The sequence below is a fragment of the Nematolebias whitei genome, chromosome 9 (assembly GCF_014905685.2).
Source record: "Nematolebias whitei isolate Nwh7 chromosome 9, NemWhi1, whole genome shotgun sequence".
Classification (NCBI taxonomy): domain Eukaryota; kingdom Metazoa; phylum Chordata; class Actinopteri; order Cyprinodontiformes; family Rivulidae; genus Nematolebias; species Nematolebias whitei.
In genome coordinates this window covers 15,244,769-15,263,343 of record NC_056506.1, presented here as the reverse complement: position 1 = coordinate 15,263,343, position 18,575 = coordinate 15,244,769, and the positions used below count along the sequence as shown (strand labels likewise).

At 39.3% G+C, this 18,575-nt stretch overlaps 1 protein-coding gene across 1 annotated transcript in view; it reads left to right on the top strand.

Annotated features, from left to right (window-relative positions):
- st3gal3b (ST3 beta-galactoside alpha-2,3-sialyltransferase 3b) overlaps positions 1–18,575 on the top strand; it is a 111,352-nt gene that overhangs the window by 16,586 nt on the left and 76,191 nt on the right. Inside the window, exons 3-6 of the mRNA XM_037682009.1 lie at positions 3,563–3,637; positions 4,095–4,136; positions 7,755–7,797; positions 13,894–13,986. Coding sequence (XP_037537937.1) covers positions 3,563–3,637; positions 4,095–4,136; positions 7,755–7,797; positions 13,894–13,986 — 253 coding nt within the window. The remainder of the gene's footprint in view (positions 1–3,562; positions 3,638–4,094; positions 4,137–7,754; positions 7,798–13,893; positions 13,987–18,575) is intronic.

Sequence of the window (18,575 nt, the reverse complement as noted above, 5' to 3'; positions counted from 1 at the left end):
CATCCATCCATCCATCCATCCATCCATCCATCCATCCATCCATCCATTCATCCATCCATTATATTTACCATATTAAAAACCCTGAATCAGAAACAGCACAAGTGAAATTAAAGTGCTTTTGCTTTGAACAGAAGAAATGTTGAGCAGCATTTACACATGCTAAATGCCTATGACTTGTTGATAAGCATTGTCGGGAGATTCTTTTTCATAAAGGGGAGCATCTCAGCTTTTTCAGTCATGAGTCCATTTTTGTATTTGTCCACAATGTTGGATGCAGCGCTGAATAAGTGCTCACTCTCCACCCTTGTGCAGGGTGCAGGCAGGCAAGCTCTTGCTACTTTAGCAATGTCCGGAAAGTCTTCCTTATTGGTTTTCCAGTATTCCAATGTTGATGGAGTCTCCGGAGAGATGGGTGGCTCTGAGAGGTAGATAATCATCTCTGATGGTGTTGCACTGTTGGCACGAGCCTGCTGCGTGGTTTCTTCTGCCAGGACCTCAACAAACATTGAAGACAAGGATTCTGGTTGTGGTACTTTCTTTGCTGGCTCCCCAGTGCTGTTAGCTTCAGATTCTTGGTTGGGGTCCCTCTGAGCTCCTTCTGTCATCAGACAAAGAAGCAGTCTGTGTGTTTTGGTCTCGAGACCTTCAGAATAAAATCTGTCTTTGCACCTTGAATGGGGGTGGGGTCACAATTTCACATGAAACTCATTGTTTCAGGTCGCTTAAGAATGAAACCATTAACTATGTAAATGCTTATTTTGTTGTCATTATTTGATAATTGTCTCACCTTGGGTCTATGACTGCTGTCAAACTACAGAGGGGCTCCTCTTCAGTGTCTTGATGACAACTTCCAGCAACGTGCCCTTAGTTGTCTTCGCACCATGATCTGCTGCAACATCTTTTGCAAGGAGATGCTTTCAAACCATCTCAGAGGGTACGACATCAGCAGATGCAGTTGATAAGCAGCTTAGTCAGCTCTCCAAAAGGTTTCGGAAAAGGTGTTACGTTTTCAATGAATTCTCGTTGGTAAGATGTATAGGTAGCAGGCAACTCAAAGTCAGCTGCGTAAATACTCAATGCTTGTTTTTGCTCAAGGAGACAGTGGAGCATATAAGAGATGTTATTCCACCTAGTGCTGACATCTTGCTGGAGTTTTTTGGCGGGCTGGTTGAGTTGTTTCTGTACACTATGAAGTCTTGCATATGCTAACGGAGAGTGCCTGAAGTGTCCCTCAGTGCTTCTCCCTTTGGCAATATTGTCACTTGTACTGCGCTGTGACAGCAATGCATCATGGATGGCCAGCTGCAGGGTGTGTGTCATACACCCCAAACTTGGTAACCCAGCATCCGTCATAGCTCTCACCATGTTTCAGCCATAATCTCTCAGCATCACGTGCACCTTGTCTTTCGAAATATGCCATGTTTTAAACATTTTATGCTGCTAAAGCTACGGCATTATGGGAGCCACAAAACTCGTGGACATGTAGAACAGCTTGATGACGGTGAAAATCTGCATCAATCCAGTGAGCTGATAAACTAAGCATCGACACTGCTCTGATGTCTGAGCTAGGGGTTGAACGACTACATCATTTTTAATCTCCGCATTAACATAATAAAACTCGAGTAGAACTTGAGTACTTGATGACATCTTAGGATCTAAAGATACAAAAAATAAATAAAACCGCAAAAAAGGTCATTATTTACAAAAAAAAGACCAACAAAACATTGGGAGCGTATATTATGCTCCTACCATTTATCATACTGCAAATTAGTCACAGGAAAAACTAAACTATTAGTTGTTATTATTATTAAGCTACAAAAGTGAAAGAAACATGCAGCACGTCAAAAACGAAAATAAAAACCGTGGGGGGGGGGGGGGGGGGGGGGACGACCACCCCGCACCACCGCCAGCTGTGGTGCGCATTAGGTTTACTTTTAGAGTTTAATATGTTTATAGATTTTTTTTTATAGGTTTAGAGATTAATATTTTTCGCTTTTAATTTGTGAAACAAGGTCAGAGGAAGCTGGTTCTGGTTCCATCGATTGGACCTGGTGTTACACCATACTCTGTGACCTGCAACAGTGCATGCAACACCGCCCCCTATGGTCACAATATACGGTGGTCACAGAATATGGTGCAACACCGGTTCGCAACGGGCTCCAAACATTCAGGAAGTTGATTCATTTTCTGTTTCCTTACGGTAGTTGAACCAGAAGATTCATCTTTAGTGAAATATTTCCAAACTATTGATGCATTTCTACCGGTTTGTCAAGACTGGGCCTGCTCCGCTCCAGCCGTCTGCTTGGAGGAATCCATTTTGTAACCTACGCCTGGTGCGGATCACGTGACACATGGCACAATGACACAACGGCGGCGTAATGACGTCACTACGAATACTCAACGTGAAATTAAAAAACTCAATAAATGTCCAAGGAATTGATGTGTAGATTACTCAAGTAGTCTGTTAAAGCCCTAGTCTGAGCTCCATATGTCACTTGTGAAACTTAAAGAATGAGGCATCTTCTTTAAGGAGACATTCGATGTGAGAGTACACTGTCTGGTGAAGGTCTGGCAGGGCACGTCTGTGAAAATACTTGCGTCCTGGTAGCATGTAGCGAGGCTCCAAGTGTCGACAGAACCCCGTGTTTTCCACCACTGAGAAAGGCTGGTCATGTAGTCTGATGAATTCCATTATTTTTCAGGTTATTTGCTTAGCCTTCTGACTGTCACGTTCATATGGTCGAGTGTTGTCCAGCGTGTTCTGTATTAACTGCTGCTGACTGTTGCCGCTCCGCGTGTCTTATTTACATTTTCTGCAGTGAGCCTCGAAAACTCACCGTACTCCGCCAAGTCTTTGTTCTTTAAATGTCCTATTAAGTTCAGTGTGTAGTATTTTAACGTGCTACCACAAGGTATTTTCTCGTCGCATGCGTTGCAGGACGCAAACTTTACATCACTCTCAAAAAAGTTCCACACGGCAGACATGTTTGTTTATGACTGGTCGCCGCGCGCCGGCGCAGTGTGAAGGAAAGGGGGAGGCGGACACTGCATTGCACACAGGGCCTCTGCAGGCTGCAAAGTATGAGCTACAGGTGATAGACTTTTGTGATTGGCAATAAAAGGCATTGATCCGCATACGCCGATTACATACTTTTTCATGTAAATCGGCTAATAATGATCAGTGGCCTATCAATCCGAACACCACTAGTTTCAAGGCATTTAAAACGACTGACTTCAAGTTTTCAGTATCTTTAGCGCTGGCTTCCATAAAGAGCGTAACTCTTTCAGAGACTGTGTAAGTCTGTGTTTAGACCTGTCTGTTCATGGTGTGTTGCTTCTGTACGCTGTGTTTGTTGGAGACGTGAGGCTAAATTTTGCCGTTTCGTTTGGTCGTTGTCTTTTGCCTATTTTTCGTGTTTGTGCAGCCGTTGTTTGTGTTTTGCTGAAGCTGATCTCAGTCTTAATTTTTCTTTATACTGTGGTTGTGGTTTAATGGCTGTTAAGATGTCAGCTGCTGTACACATATAATCTTATGTTAGTGTTAATCCCCTTGTGTTTGCAGAGAGAAATTCAGACAGAGAGGCAGAAGCGACAACTGTAGCCGTGACTAAAGGTGCTGAAGTGAAAGGATTTGGAGGTAGAGGCACTGGAACCATTTAAACTGGTTGCTGTCAAGCAAGTGGCTTTACTGTTGAGCTGTTCTTCCTTCATGGAGTAGAAACCTTTTCCTACCAAACATTGATTTTTTCCCCCCTCTTTATTCTGACATCGTCTGTCATTTACATATGCTTTTTGTTTTGCTTATTCACTCATCCAGTCTTTTTGGAAACATCTGAGTTGACCTTTGTCCCAACACGGACACTGCTGCGTTTCCTCGCAGTTAATTTTCCACTTCAATGGAGCGTTCAGCCTTTGACTAAGATTGGGGTTAAGAATTCTTATTCAGCCATCTGGGATTGAAGCCATTTATTTCTTTATGTTCCCTTCTCTTTTATTCTGTAATGTTTAATTGCCAATTTCCTTGATTTGACACGACCAACTCTGCCTCTGTAGACTGACCTCAGGTGGTGCTAAATGACCGTTTTGTGTTTCAGAGATGGAGAGCGACGTCACCGTTGGACGAATAGTAAGCTCAGGTATTTCTGCAGCCCTGCAAGCTGAAACCAAACCTTCTTGCTATCTTTCCAACATAAAATAAAAAAAATCAGTCAGATGTAGGGATGGGCGATATAGATTTAAAGATTCACCACAATTATTTATTTATTATTGATACATGACTATAAAAAAAATTACAGTTCAACTTCATGTGGTCTCTCAAACACAAGTATTGCTTTAAAATCTCTCACTCAATATATATGTTGCTTTACTACACAACTGAAGTACTGAAGCTGTGCTGCTAAATGATGCACAATGATTCCAATCAAACGTTTGGAGCATAAACACAAATTCAGTATTTCTTCATTCTTTTATGGCACTGACAGTAGTTCTAGTTTAAACAGGAAAAGTAACAATCCCAGCTTTGTTTTTGAAGTTAAAAAAAAATTAAAATGAAGTGCAAACACACTCAGACTGTGTAGGAAACTTGACAAATAAATACAAGTTTACCAAAAATGACCGTGCTATTTTACAATATAAACACAAACTGACCCCTTGCATCATCTTTAGTTGGTCACAGGGTATTTTGAGATTATGACTGTATTATAATGGAGCAAAAATGCCACAATTTCACAACATTAAAACAAAAATATAAAAACTTACTTTATCTTTATTTAAATGCAAATACTATTCCTACTGCTGCCTAAATAATACATGCTGCAAATGTGATTGTATTACTATACTTTCCAGTCTAGAGCACACCTGAATATAAGCCGTCCACACTAAATTAAAGAATAATAAAGAATAATAACTGTACATACAATTAGCCGTGCTTGTGTATAAGCCGCCGGTGTTCATGTTGTAACATGAGTGTCAGCACACGGCTACTGAGAGACGTGTGAAGCTATTGATCAAGAATCAACCACAAGACAGCATCTTATTATAGACTATTTTACTGTTCAACACACACAGACAGTGAACCCCACAGGACTTCATGACAAACACCCCCCCCCCCCCAGTTACTCTACTGAATGACCTAACACAAACTAACACATAATGAACACATAAACTAGGCTAACAAGAACAGACTACTCACTAAAAAAACAACATGTAAATGTACTTTACTACTGTTGTTAGTTTGTTTTTTTTCTGCTTGCTTTTGTTTTAAATTTATTTTTTATATAACTGTTTATTATTTTATTATACTATGATCAATAAAGTTAAACTCAAAAAACAAACACAAAAAAGCTAAACAGCTAACCAAAATGAACAAATTTTACCCATAATCCCTCCCTGAGGCCATGTGGTCGACAATCAGCCACAGTGAACCACAGAATGCTACAGTACGTACTGTAACATACACAAATACGTACAGTAAAAATTTTTTCTGAACAGTTCCAGTAACATGGCTGGTTAGAAAAAATAAAAATTACCGTAGCATACCAGGAAGTCATTGATCACTTTATTCCTCCTGCTGCAAGCTTGTGCTTCACGGAGCAAAGTTGCTCTGTGAGCATGTGAGACTCACATGCTCTGCACATGCTGGGGAATCCCCCTCTCTCTTCCCCTCCCCATTTCATTATTTGACTGTGACCTCTTCGGTAATTTCATTGGTCAGATTTTTTCAACCTTTATTGATACTCATTGAGTCACGGGGACCCACCCCACAAGAGAGATGTGCAGCTTTGCGAGCGCCTGTGTGTGACGAAGCTAAATGTTTTTGGCTGCATGAAGCTTGTTAGCTTATCAAAAAAAAAAAAAAAAAAAACCATCTCTAAATAAGTCACCTCATTATGTAAGCCGCGGGGTTCAAAGCTTGTGAAAAAAGTAGCAGCTTATACACCGGAAAGTACAGTAGATAAATAATATAAAATTTATTTTGATGCATACTGTACGTGTACAGAAGAGTGACAGAACACAAAGGAACACGCTACTTTGGTTAATGTGTCAGATGTTCATGATGCAGCTAGACTGAGTTTATCTTTGCCTTGGCTGCTGATATTTTTATTTGTATTGGTATTTTAAATCAAGGTTTTAAATCCTAGTTTAATTACAATACATTACTGAATTTAATTGTCCCCCGTCACTGAATGAAAAGGATAGATTGGAAACATCCTCCGTCCAACCGTCCATGCATGTTGCGTTCATGATTACTTGGAAAATAAGAGAGGTACTGATTTCCATTTTGATGTTTGGCTGCATCTAGGTGTAAGAAAGGTTACTTTTGAAAATTGGGTGCCAGATCAAAACCGAAGATGGCCACCATCACAAACCGACTACCCCTATCAGCATTTCCCCTACCATTATACAAGGAGGGTGCCCCGCCCGGTCAGCATTTCCCCTACCATTATACAAGGAGGGTGCCCCGCCCGGTCAGCAGAGCCGAGCGCCCTGCCTACTGAACCAAACTGTCACCTCTTTTTTTTTTTTCTCCAAAAAAAAAAGTTGAAATAATTTCTAATTTAAAACATAACTTTATTGGTGTAGAAAATTACTTTTATGTTGTTTTCCTCCAGGTAGCACTTCTGTAACAGTTTTATTTCATCATGCTTATTTTAAACAAACAAACAATAAACACAAACAGTAAGTGTGGGGAGAAAGCTTGTTTATTTTATTATTGCAAGATGACATTTTATTTATTTATTAATTTTTACACAAAAGATTAAAATGACAAGATTATTGCCCATCCCAAGTGAAACGCCCAAAGTTTAGTCAGGGAAAGCTGTGTATTTACAATGTGTAAAATAATCTGAGTTTGTAGTCGTGAAACAGTTCATGAGAATCTCAGCTCTGGTGTTACGCTGCCCTCTGCTGTCCAGCTGTGGTAACACATCTGTGGAACAGCTGGACTTGGGGGGAAGAATCCGATAACATTTTTCTTGATGTGCAATCTTCAGCTTCAGCATTTTCCAAGTTACCTTGTCTTGCTTCATGGCTGCTTTTTGCTTCGTAGTGTAAAACCTAATGCACAGATTTACTCCTCTAGACTCTTGCGAGCCACCACCCTCTAAGCCAGTACTTAGATCCTGTCCTCCATCGTCACACATTCCCATTGTCCTTCTCTTCATCTCTTTCCTCCAGCTTGCCTTTGCAGACAGGATCCATGTATTCAGGAGTCATTCTGCACTAATTCAAATCATTTTAAACATGCTTTTGTCACGCTGGTATAATCACATTGTTTTACTGGTATGAGCAATACTGGAAGCAATTTTGTGAAAAGCAGTAAAAACTGAAATCTCAGTTTGACACACTTTTCAGTTAACCTCAACTGTATGTCCTTTTGGGTTTTTTTGTGTTCCTCTGACTTTTACCTCAATGCTTCACCCAACACCTACTGGATGTCCATAGGTGATCTCTAACTTATTTTCTTAAATTTATTTGTTTTATTTTTTATCTCAACAGATCGTTTTGGCTGTCTTCTCCCTAACCTTGCTTGTTTTTCACAAGTCCTCGACCTAATGCTTTTCCTTTTACATTTGCCGCATTGCTTTCTTTGTGAAAGCCACACTTTTTGTTTTACCAGTACAGCTCCTGAGCTGATGCTTGATGATACTGTAGACTGGATTACTTCATAAAAGTCCCCAGAAAACATGCCAGACTGTTCATGAGTGTGGGTTGGAGACTCACTAGTCTATTTTTGTTTGCTTTTTTATTTGCAGTGTATGATAAGCAGGGCTTTCTGCTACAGCTGGAAACAAAACTGTGAGTACATCTTTTACTAATAAAAAAACATTTTGATTGTACATGTTTAATAATTCTACTTTGTATACTGCATGGGGCACCCTGTTTATGATCTGACTCCAGTAGCCATAGTAAAAATTAAGAATATATTTTTTCAGTTCTAACTTTCATAAATAATTTAATAGTTTGATTGTCACCAAGTATTACGATTGGGTAAAGATAACCTTAGGTAAAAACCAAGTAACTGAGCTTTGAACAGAATGAAGAAGGGGAAGGCAGTAGGACCTGATGACATACCAGTGGAGGTTTGGAAATGTCTTGGACAGATGGCAGTGAGGTTTTTGGCTCACATATTCAATGGCATATTTGAAGGTGACAAAAAGTCTGAGAAATGGAGGAGAAGAGTGCTGGTGCCCATTTTTAAGAACAAGTGTTATGTACAGAGTTGTAGCAACTACAGGGGAATTAAGTTGATGAGCCACACATTGAAGATTTGGGAGAGAGTTGTGGAAGCACAAGACGAGACGAGAGATGACTGTGAGCAGTAGTACGGTTTTATACAGAGAAAAAGCAAGAGAGTCGAGGGAGGAGGTGTGGTGTTGCATGAGGAAATATGGAGTGGCAGAAAAGTATGTTAGACTGGTACAGGACATGTATGAGGACAGCAGGACATGTATGAGGACAGCAGGACATGTATGAGGACAGCAGGACAGTGGTGAGATGTGCTGTAGGAGTGACAGATAGCTTCAAGGTGGAGGTGGGAGTGCATCAAGGATCAGCTCTTAGTTCCTTCTTGTTTGCTTTGGTGGTGGACCAACTAACAGATGAGGTCAGGCAGGAATATCCTCATGCATGCTCAATAATCAGGCGGGAATGCCCGTGGACTATGATGTTTGCAGATGACATTGTGATTTGTGGTGAGAACAGGGAACAGGTGGAAGAGAACTTAGAGAGGTGGAGATATGCACTTGAAAGAAGAGGAATGAAAGTCAGCCGTAGTAAGACAGAGTACATGTGTGAATGAGAGGGAGGAGGTGGAACAGTGAGGCTACAAGGAGCAGAGGTCAAAGGTGCAGGACTTCAAGGACTTGGGGTCCACTGTCCAGGAAAATGGGGAATGTGGTAAAGAGGTGAAGAAGAGAGTCCAGGCAGGATGGAGTGGATGGAGAAACGTTTCAGGAGTGATTTGTAGCAAAAGAGTGTCAGCATAGGTCAAAGGAAAAGTTTACAAGACAGAGGTGAAACCAGTTATGTTGTATGGTCTGGAGACAGAGACATGGACAAAAAGACAGGAGACAGAACTGGAAGTGGCAGAAATGAAGATGATGAGGTTCTTCTTAGGAGTGACAAGGATGGATAAGATTAGGAATGAGATCATCAGAGGTACAGCACAGGTTGAACAACTGGGAGATAAAGTTAGAGAAACCAGACTGAGATGGTTTTAACGTGTCCAGAGGAGGGACAGTGGTTTGGACATGTCCGGGGGGGGGGGGGACAGTGAGTATATTGGTAGAAGGATGTTAGAAATGCAGCTGCCAGGAAAAAGACGAAGAGGAGATCTATGGATGCAGTTAGAGAGGACATGGAGGAAGTTGGAGTGAGGACAGAGTGAGATGGAGGAGGATGACTCGCTGTGGAGACCCTGAAGAGAGAAAAAACAGACAGAAAGACAGATAGAAGGATGGACAGATAGACGGATGAATGAACGGAAGGAAAGACAGACAGAAAGAATTAAACACCAGAATATCTATACCAAACTGAAAAAATAAAAATCAAATCCATGTTTTACATTGATCCAGTCAAAGGAAGATCCAGACTTCAGCCTGACTGGTGGGGACGACTTTATGAAAGTTGTGCAGAAACAAATGCCTGCAAATCTCTAACAAAAATATTGTAAAGATGAATTAGCCAACGTTATTCCTCAACTAAATAGTGGACTGAGGATGTACAAAAAATATCATTATTTTAAATCATTGCTGCTAAAGGTTGTTCTATGAGCTTTTAAACATTTTGTACATGTACTCAATGTTTTGCTAGTGTTTGTTATTATTCTATTTTCTATAATGTTTTGACTTAATTTCTCCAGATGGTTAAATATTTTTCAAAAACTTTATCCAAATACAAATAACTTATAACTGAATGTGTGTTTCATTCTGCCCTTACTGTATGTTATCCATAGATGTTACTGAAATGCTAGCTCATGCAGGTTATTAATGTGTGGAAAAAAGAAAAGCGTTTGAAAAATTACCAAAAATAAACTCTTTTTAAAACAATTAATAAATGCAATGAAACTGTAGGTGGTCTGAGTAATGAAGTAGATAATTTGAGTAATTTGTGTGAACTGAAGTGTTTGTCAGATAAATTCTTTCAACCTTTATTTATACAGCTTCATCACATTGAGCCTCAGAGACTCATTTACAAGTGAGACCTGTTTTAGACAAACAGACAAAACTAAGGAAAAGAGAAAACACGAGTGGAGGGACATGTCTGCCATGAAGACGTGGTTCTGTAGATCATTATGCAGTGGCCATCTTGTCCATATGTCCGTTCATATTTGTGTAATTTCTTGAATTAGTTTGACACTTTTAACTCTAAGCTGTCATTGGATGGCCCCTTTTCAGCTCCTGCCTCCTTATGCAGGTCTATGATCACTTGTTGCTGTTACCACACTGACCCTCACTGTGTCCGTCCGCACCTTGCATATACAACCTGAGCACTATGTAAGCAAACACTTTTAGATGGGTTTCACACAAGTTCATCTCATGTTATACTGTTTTATATCTACAGTGTCATCAATTATACCAATGGAGCAGAACCAACAAAAGCTAAATCTCCAGTTCTGAAAACCTTAGGGTGCTGTGTAAAATGTACAGAAAAACAGAACACAACAAGCGATGTCACTGAGGGATCTGAATAGTGAATGTTTGTAGCTTTTAAGTTGAATGTTTTTCAGAACAGAAATTGATCAGAGAACGTAAGTAAGCCTTAATATGTTTTTGGTGCAAGATATTCAAGTGGGTAAAAGGTACATATGCCCCTTTTCCACAGTGACGGCTCGGGTCAGTTCAGCTCGGTACACGTGTTTCCATAGCCCCTTTCAGTACCGGTTCCAGTAGGTGGGGTTCAAACTGACTTCACACACCTGACCAGCTGGTGGCAGTGAGACGTTGAAACAAGTTTCAGTACAGTTTTGTTTCTTGTTCAGAGATTATATATATATATATATATATATATATATATATATATATATATATATAAGCTTTGCTTTAAAGTTTTTATTTGTGATTTGTACATCTGTGGGTTAGAGTAAAGTTGAACTAAAAGACTGTATCTCTTCTTTAAACATATTTAAGGGAAATATTCCTGAGAGATTAAAAAAAAAACATATTTTTTTATACATAAAATGTTTTTAAAAATTGTTTCCATCTTCTGCCCGTCTGCTGGGATCGGGGTTCGGCCTTCATGATCACGCGAGTCCGGGGTCCAGACCCCGGCCTTCTTCGAGTCAGCAGCTCGTATGATCCTCCGTGGTGACCAGCGGAGCTCGGAGCCTGCAGAGCACGCAAGGCCGGGATCCGGAGCCCGGGCCCCGAGTCGGCACCACGGAGGATCTTCCGACGTGACCAGCAAAGCTTGGACCCGGGGAAATGACGTCCTGCACAGCCTGAGCGTGCTCTGACTCTCCGGGAAGATCAGCGGAGCTCCATCTAGCTCTGTCTGAATTTTGTCGTCAGCCACCAAGAACAAAAAACGCCTGCACTTCATCATTAGACCACGGTGTTGTCATTATTGTTTTTAAACTCTTTAAAATAGATCCAGCCGCTGCTCCGAGTTCCGAGTAATTGCAAATGGCGGATCAGTGTTTTGATGTTTCTGAAAGATCCAGTGACTCCTCCCCATGACCAGTCAGTGACCGACGGTGCTCTGACGTCATGTTTTTGTGCCGGCTTGACTCACTTGGTCCCCTTGAGGAGAAGGGACAAAAAAAAAGGTTGATTCCGCCCAAAGGTTATAGTGGAAAAGTGCTCTAAACCGTACTGAACCGAGCTGAACTGATCCGAGCCATCACTGTGGAAAGGGGGCTATAGCGTTTAAGAACAGAGGTCGTTTTTACTTTTCCTTGTCCAAAGTATTGCAGAGTGACAGATTCTGTCGAGTGGAGGAAGCAGTTTTATCCAATTCAGTTCAATTCAATTCATTTTATTTATATAGCGCCAAGTCACAACAGAAGTCGTCTCAGGGCACTGAACAGAAACATATCCACCACTAATAGTGGAGCCAGGGGGTGACCAGTGGTAGCCTAGGGGGCCCCAAGGGCCACTCCAATCATTTGAGGAAACCATACTTTTATGCAATATAAAACTAGAAAGCATAGTTTCCTCAATGGTCAGTTTACATACATGTACTACATACTACATACATGTGGCTAATCTTGGATTCTTACGTAGCAACCCAGTTTTTGATACTGACCTTTCTTATGTCTAGATGCAACCACGCATCAAAATGGAAGTTGTCACGTTTTTTTTTTTTAATTCACAATGGAGCTAAACCAAGACTTTCTACAAAAATAAATAAATAAAATAAAAAAAGGATAATTTTGAGTTTTTAATGGCAGCCACAAATCTTTAAAATGTTGGAACATGGGTAACAAAAGATACATTTGTAACATGTTACTGAGAGGACCGTGGATAAAAAAACAGAGAGGCTGAATCCCTAAGAAGTAAAGGTGGGCAGAGGTTGACCAGTTTGCAATAAACTGCATCTGAAAATAGTGGAACAGTTTCAGATTCGTGTTCCTCAACAGTAAATTGGGAAGACTGACTATCACATCATTCACATTTCTTCAAAATAATTCAGGAATATGGAGAACACTGTTCCAAAGGACAAATTGTTTTTGGACAGATCTTTCCCAGCATACTAGAGAAGAGTGACCATCCTGCCTGTTAAAGTTAAAAATACTGCCTCTCCTTTGGTATGCAGGTGCATTAGCGCCTATGCAACAGCAACTTACACGTGTTGAAAAACACCATTGATAAACAATATATGCTCCCATTCAAGACAGATTTTTCAGGGAAGAGCTTGCATATTTCATCAGTGCAAAGGTAAACCACATACTGCATCCATTAAACATGGCTTCATCGTAGACGAGTCCAAGTGCTGAAGTGACCTACCTGCAGTCCAGACCCCTCACCCATTGACAACATTTGATACATCATGAAACAAAAAAAATCCAGCAAAGACCCAGGACTGTTGAGCAGCAAGAAACCTACATTAAACTACAGGACACAGTTCCTCTCTAAAATCACCAACAACTGGTCTGCTCTGTTCGTAGACATTTATAGGCCGTTATTAAAAGATGAGGGGTGCTTCACTGTGTTGCTCCCATCTAATTACATTTTTTCCTCCTAACAAAAGGTACATTTTTAAAAACATTTTATATGTTTACTGTGCTCCATTATGAATAAAATATGGGTTTATGAGATTAGCAAATCATTGCATTGTGTTTTTAATTACATTTTACACAGTGCCCCAACTTTTTTGGAATTGCGGTTGTACAATTTATCCTAAAACTAATAATTAGTTTGGTAATTTATTTTATGCTAGTAGACAGACTAATGGAAAAAGTTCCTCCAAGGTTTCATTCCCACATAATTACAGTACTTCCCAGCTGCAGGCTAATGAAGGCCAAGCTGCTAATGCATTTAGTGTATGAGCGTAGAAGTGCTTCAAAGTCTGAGCAGACATGCTCCACTTGAGCCGTTTCTTCAGCCAGCTTTGAGTTTGGACCTCACATCGTGCACAGACCCCGACTCCTTTCCCCACTCCCTGTTTATTTGAACTAGAATCCCTGCGTACATCAGATTATTAATGATCATGGTAGTTATTGAGAGGTCCTAGACTTAGCACTGCTGGTGGGATTATTTAAACAAGGTCTCACTGTTTTGTCTGGCCACACACAGATGACACCAAAGTTGTTGCTGACTTCAACTTCCTAAGCAATCAGCAGCCCTATCTCTCGAAGAGATTGTTTGTTTGACACGCTCAGTTTTTGATGTGTTTGAACTTGTCTGTATAATTGATAATCACTTTGTCTCCTCTTGTTCTTTTAATTTACAGGCCGCCAGAGTTGGAATACAAGTACGGCAACCTTAGCAAAGGGGCATGTAAGCCAGGATATGCAGCAGCCAAGATGGCTACCATCTATCCCAAGTGAGGAATGTTCAGCTGTACTGTTTGCTTATAATCTTGTGTAATTCTGGCAGTAGGCCTAGCACAAGCTGCCTCTTTCTAAGATTCCATTACGATTGTCACAAATACAATCAAAAACTGGATGTTGATGAGAGAGAAGCTTCAGCATACCATCATGCATGATGTCACTCTTCAAGTCAAATAGGTCCTAAGGGTTTTCAGTCAGAAATCAAGAAGCCCCCACATTCCTGTCCAATCTGATTCCAGTTTCAATCGCGTTTTTTATCGTCTTCTTTCCCAGCACAAAAACTCAACTGTGTCCTTGTTATCACCCTGGTGCACAATAGAACCTTTGTCACCCAAACACAAGATCCACCATCTTTTTCTGTCATATCACAAAGCCTTTGGTGACTTTCTCTGTGGGCCACACTAACTTCCTGCTCTGACACATCATGAGCTTTCTGGTACCCAGCCCACACTGTCCACGCAATTCTCTATGGATCACTTGATTCACAAGCTCTTTTGATGTGTTTTTTCCATCCCTCTGGGCCTTTACTGCACATGTCAACTTAATCTATAGGACATTGTCCTGTTGGCATCCCTGAATTTAAGCAAGAGCAATTTTCAACATTGATGAACAAGAGCTTTGGCACTTTAAGGAGTAAGCAGAAAGAAGCAGAAAAAGTTTAAATGATTAAAAAGCAGCACAAAAGTTGGAAATTAGAGGGAAAAAGGCTAAAATTAGCAGAAATTTTTCGAAAAGTTACTGAAAAAGCAGAATAAAAGTTGAATTTAGCAGAAATTGAATGGAGCTTAAGATGAAAATAGCGGAAAGAAGCTGAAAGAAACTGAAAAATAGCTGAAAAAAGCTAAAGCGTGCAGAAAAAAGCTGAACTTAGTACAAAGAAGTTGAAAAAAGCTGAACTAGAACAAGCCTAAATGAGCTGTAAAAGGATTCAAGGAACAAAAGGTTTAAATGATATGAACTCTATTCATTCTCAATGGGAAAACATGGCAGACAAAGGATTTCAAAAAGTAACCATTGCACAAGTACCAAACGTCGTAGCATGTATGTCCTGGACGAGCTGAACGTTTTGATATATAAAATGTTGAAATTACACAAACATTGCGTAATAAGTTACATGCCGAAAAACATATGGGAGAAAAATGGATCTCAATAGTGTGAATGCTTCATTTACGCAATAAAAAACACTAAGTTTTACACAGCTAACCCCGTCCTTCTTCTACCAACTATTTGCTCAGGATAGTGGTGAACGCCACGCTGTTGTACTGTGTTGAAACTGTTGTACTGTGTTGAAACTGTTGTACTGTGGTATCAGAACACTGTTGTACATGCACACTTTATCAAGCCAATACCTTGTGTATTACCAATACCTTAATTGTATCAGTACTGGTACCTTACTTTTTTAGTGCTAAGATTTTACACATCAGCACATATTAAAATCTTCTGTTCTCACCAGGTTTCATAAAGCTGTTTATTTCCAAACACGAACCTGCTTTAATAATTGTATTTCCAGCCCACTGATTATCACCACCCTCAGTCCAGTCACACTCAGGTCAGTGAACACAGGTAATGCTGGACGTTTTGCAGTCTATGGATTTGTTTTTTAGAATGTGCAAAGTTGAACAGTATATTACATAATGATTTATTTGTTATGTTGTTTATTTGTCATATGCAGGTTAACACAAGGTCAACAGTGCAATGAAATGTTCAGGATGAGAATATCCTGATGCATGCTCAATAATCCAGGTAGAAAAATCCAAAAAAGTTCAGTCTGGTCCTCTGGACATTCAAAAAAAAACAAAAAACAAAACAACACAAGAAATACTGAAGCATGCAATAAGAGTACAAAATAAAGTACCAAAAAGTGTAGAAAAAATAGATATACAAAGTTAAAGGAAATATAGCAAACAACAACATGGTAGAATATAATAGTGCAAGTAGGATTAATTTGTATAAACAAGTATTTCAATAGTAATAGTAATATTAGCTTAAATGCACATGATATGTATTGCACAATAACTAACATATTCTGCACAGGTACTGAGTAAAACTGAGATGGATTATGATGGTAAGGTAGTGAGATACATACATGATATATGACATATATGGCATTAGATATGACAAACATAACATATACATAATGCAGCCACATAGTGCAGCAGCAATAAACATTAGGTGTCACAGATGTGGCTTGGTGCAATGTTATTGCCAATTGTTCAGTGTTATTGTGTGAATGTTTATGAAACATTCACTCTATTCATCCATTTTTCTTCCGTACGTTTTTCGGCATCTTGTTCCAAAATTTTGAAGCTATTTCAAGAAATGAATGACCGACTGAACATTGTTGGATTTCAACAAATCATATATCAAAATGTTCAGCTCGTTCAGCAGAAGGGTGCCATGACTTTTGGCATTGCTGCAACTTTAGCTTTTTGAAATATTTAGCCTTTTCTGCCATTTTTTTCTCATAGAAAATGAATTGATCTCATTTTACACCCTTCACATCTTTAGATGACTTTATCTTTAGATTAGACCTTTTACTGCTCCTTTCACATTTTGTTCCGGTTCAGCTTCTTTCAGCTTCCTTCTGCAAATTTAAACGATTTTTCAGCGACTTTAAACTAATTTCTGCTGTTTTATGCTCCTTTAAGATTATTTCTGCTAATTACAACATTTTTGTGCTTCTTCTAACTTCTTTCTGCTCATTTCAGCTCATTATGCTCCTTTCAGCTTATTTATGCAATTTTAAACTTTTTCTGTTATTTCAGCTACTATTTAGCTGTTTTATGCTAATTTCAGCATTTTCAGCTAATCCCACAATTTCTGTGTTTCAAAGTCAGCAAAAATGTGTTTTCTCCATTCCTTCTGTTAATTTAAGCTTCTTTATGCATCTTTATCTACTTTTCAGCAGTTTCCCCCCCCCCCCAATTTCAGCTTTATTCAGATAATTTCCACTTTCTTGTGCTCATTTCTGCTTCTTTCAGCCTAATTGGACAAACATTCCTTCTGCTAATTTCAGCTTGTTCTCCCTTTTCAGATAATTTGTAGCTTTTTTTTTTTAGCTAATTTCAGCTGTTTTCAGATAAATTCAAGTTTTCATGGTAATTTCTGCTACTTTCAGCCTACATAACTTCTTTTTGCTCATTTCAAATTGTTATGCTCCTTTCAGCTTATTTCTGCTAGTTTCAGCTTTTTCTGCTATTTCAGCTACTATTTAGCTGTTTTGTGCTAAATTTAGCCTTTTCAGCCAATTTCACATTTTTGTGTCTTATTTCAGTTCCTTCCACTTCCTTATGGTAATTTAAGCTTCTTTCTGCCTTTTCAGCTACTTTTCAGCTATTTTTGGTTAATTTAAGCTTTTTGAGCCAATTCTGTAATTTCTGTGCTCATTTCTGCTTATTTAAATCTAATTCAGCAAATGTGTTCTTTTTGCGTTCTTCTGCTAACACAAGCTTGTTCTTCCATTTCAACTACATTTCAGCATGTTTTTAGCTAATTTCATTGTTTTTCAGCAAGTTCTTCAGCAATAAGCATTCACAATGCATTTTCACAAGAAATGCAATTTCTCAAGTTATTATTATGGATTTAGTTAAAACTATTGTTATCTTTTCATTCATTCAACCTTTATTTAAACAGGTTAATCCCATTGAGCATCGAGGACTCATTTACCAGAGAGACCTGATTTCAACAAAGAATGATGACAACAATAGACAATTATAAAAAGGCCTACAGATTTTTTTATTTGTTTATTTAAAAAAAAAAAATAAATAAGATGTCAAAGAAAGTAGCAAAAACAGCTAGATTATAAGACGAATGTAGAAAACTAAAAACAGGAACATGTCTGCGTTGGTTCTTGCCAGGAGTCCAACAAATTCTTAAAGACACTTAGAGAGGTCAAGGTCGAGAGCTTCTGTTGTTTTTGTAAGATATTCCAGGAAACATGAGCGGAGTAGGAGAAGGCCCTTTTGCCGAGTTCAGTCCTCACTGAGGGAACACTGCAGGTAATAATGTCCTGAGAGCGCACGCTGTAGCTGCACTCACGCAGAGACATGTCGGAGGAGATGTATGAAGGCAGCAGACCAAGAAGTGATTTAAAGATGAAAATGTATCAGTGGGAGAGTCTGCGTGAAGTTAATGATGTCCAGTTAACCAGTGAATAATTGAATTAATCTAATTTGTTAGTATTGTTTTTGTATTTAGCTTTTACTTTATTTGCTCCCAAAAACAGGTCTCTCTTGAAAATGAGCTCTCTTGACTCAATGAGACTACCTGTATAAATAAAGGGTAAATGAAAATGGGAAGAAAAAAAAAAAAACTGGCTCAACCAATTAATTTAAATCTTTTTAGTAATGCACAAAGTTTGTTTTCTCAGTCATCCAGGTATATAACAACAAAAAAGGTTGAATCAACCTTTTTTGTTGTTATATACCTGGATGACTGAGAAAACAAACTTTGTGTTTTTGAAACCATTAGTGAAAAGGCCAGACTTCAGGGGTATCTGAGGCAGGCTTGAAACACAAGAGTCAGGGTGGCTTCTGGGTAATACCAGATGGCTAGGCCTCAGACTGACGAAGCCTCTTGGATG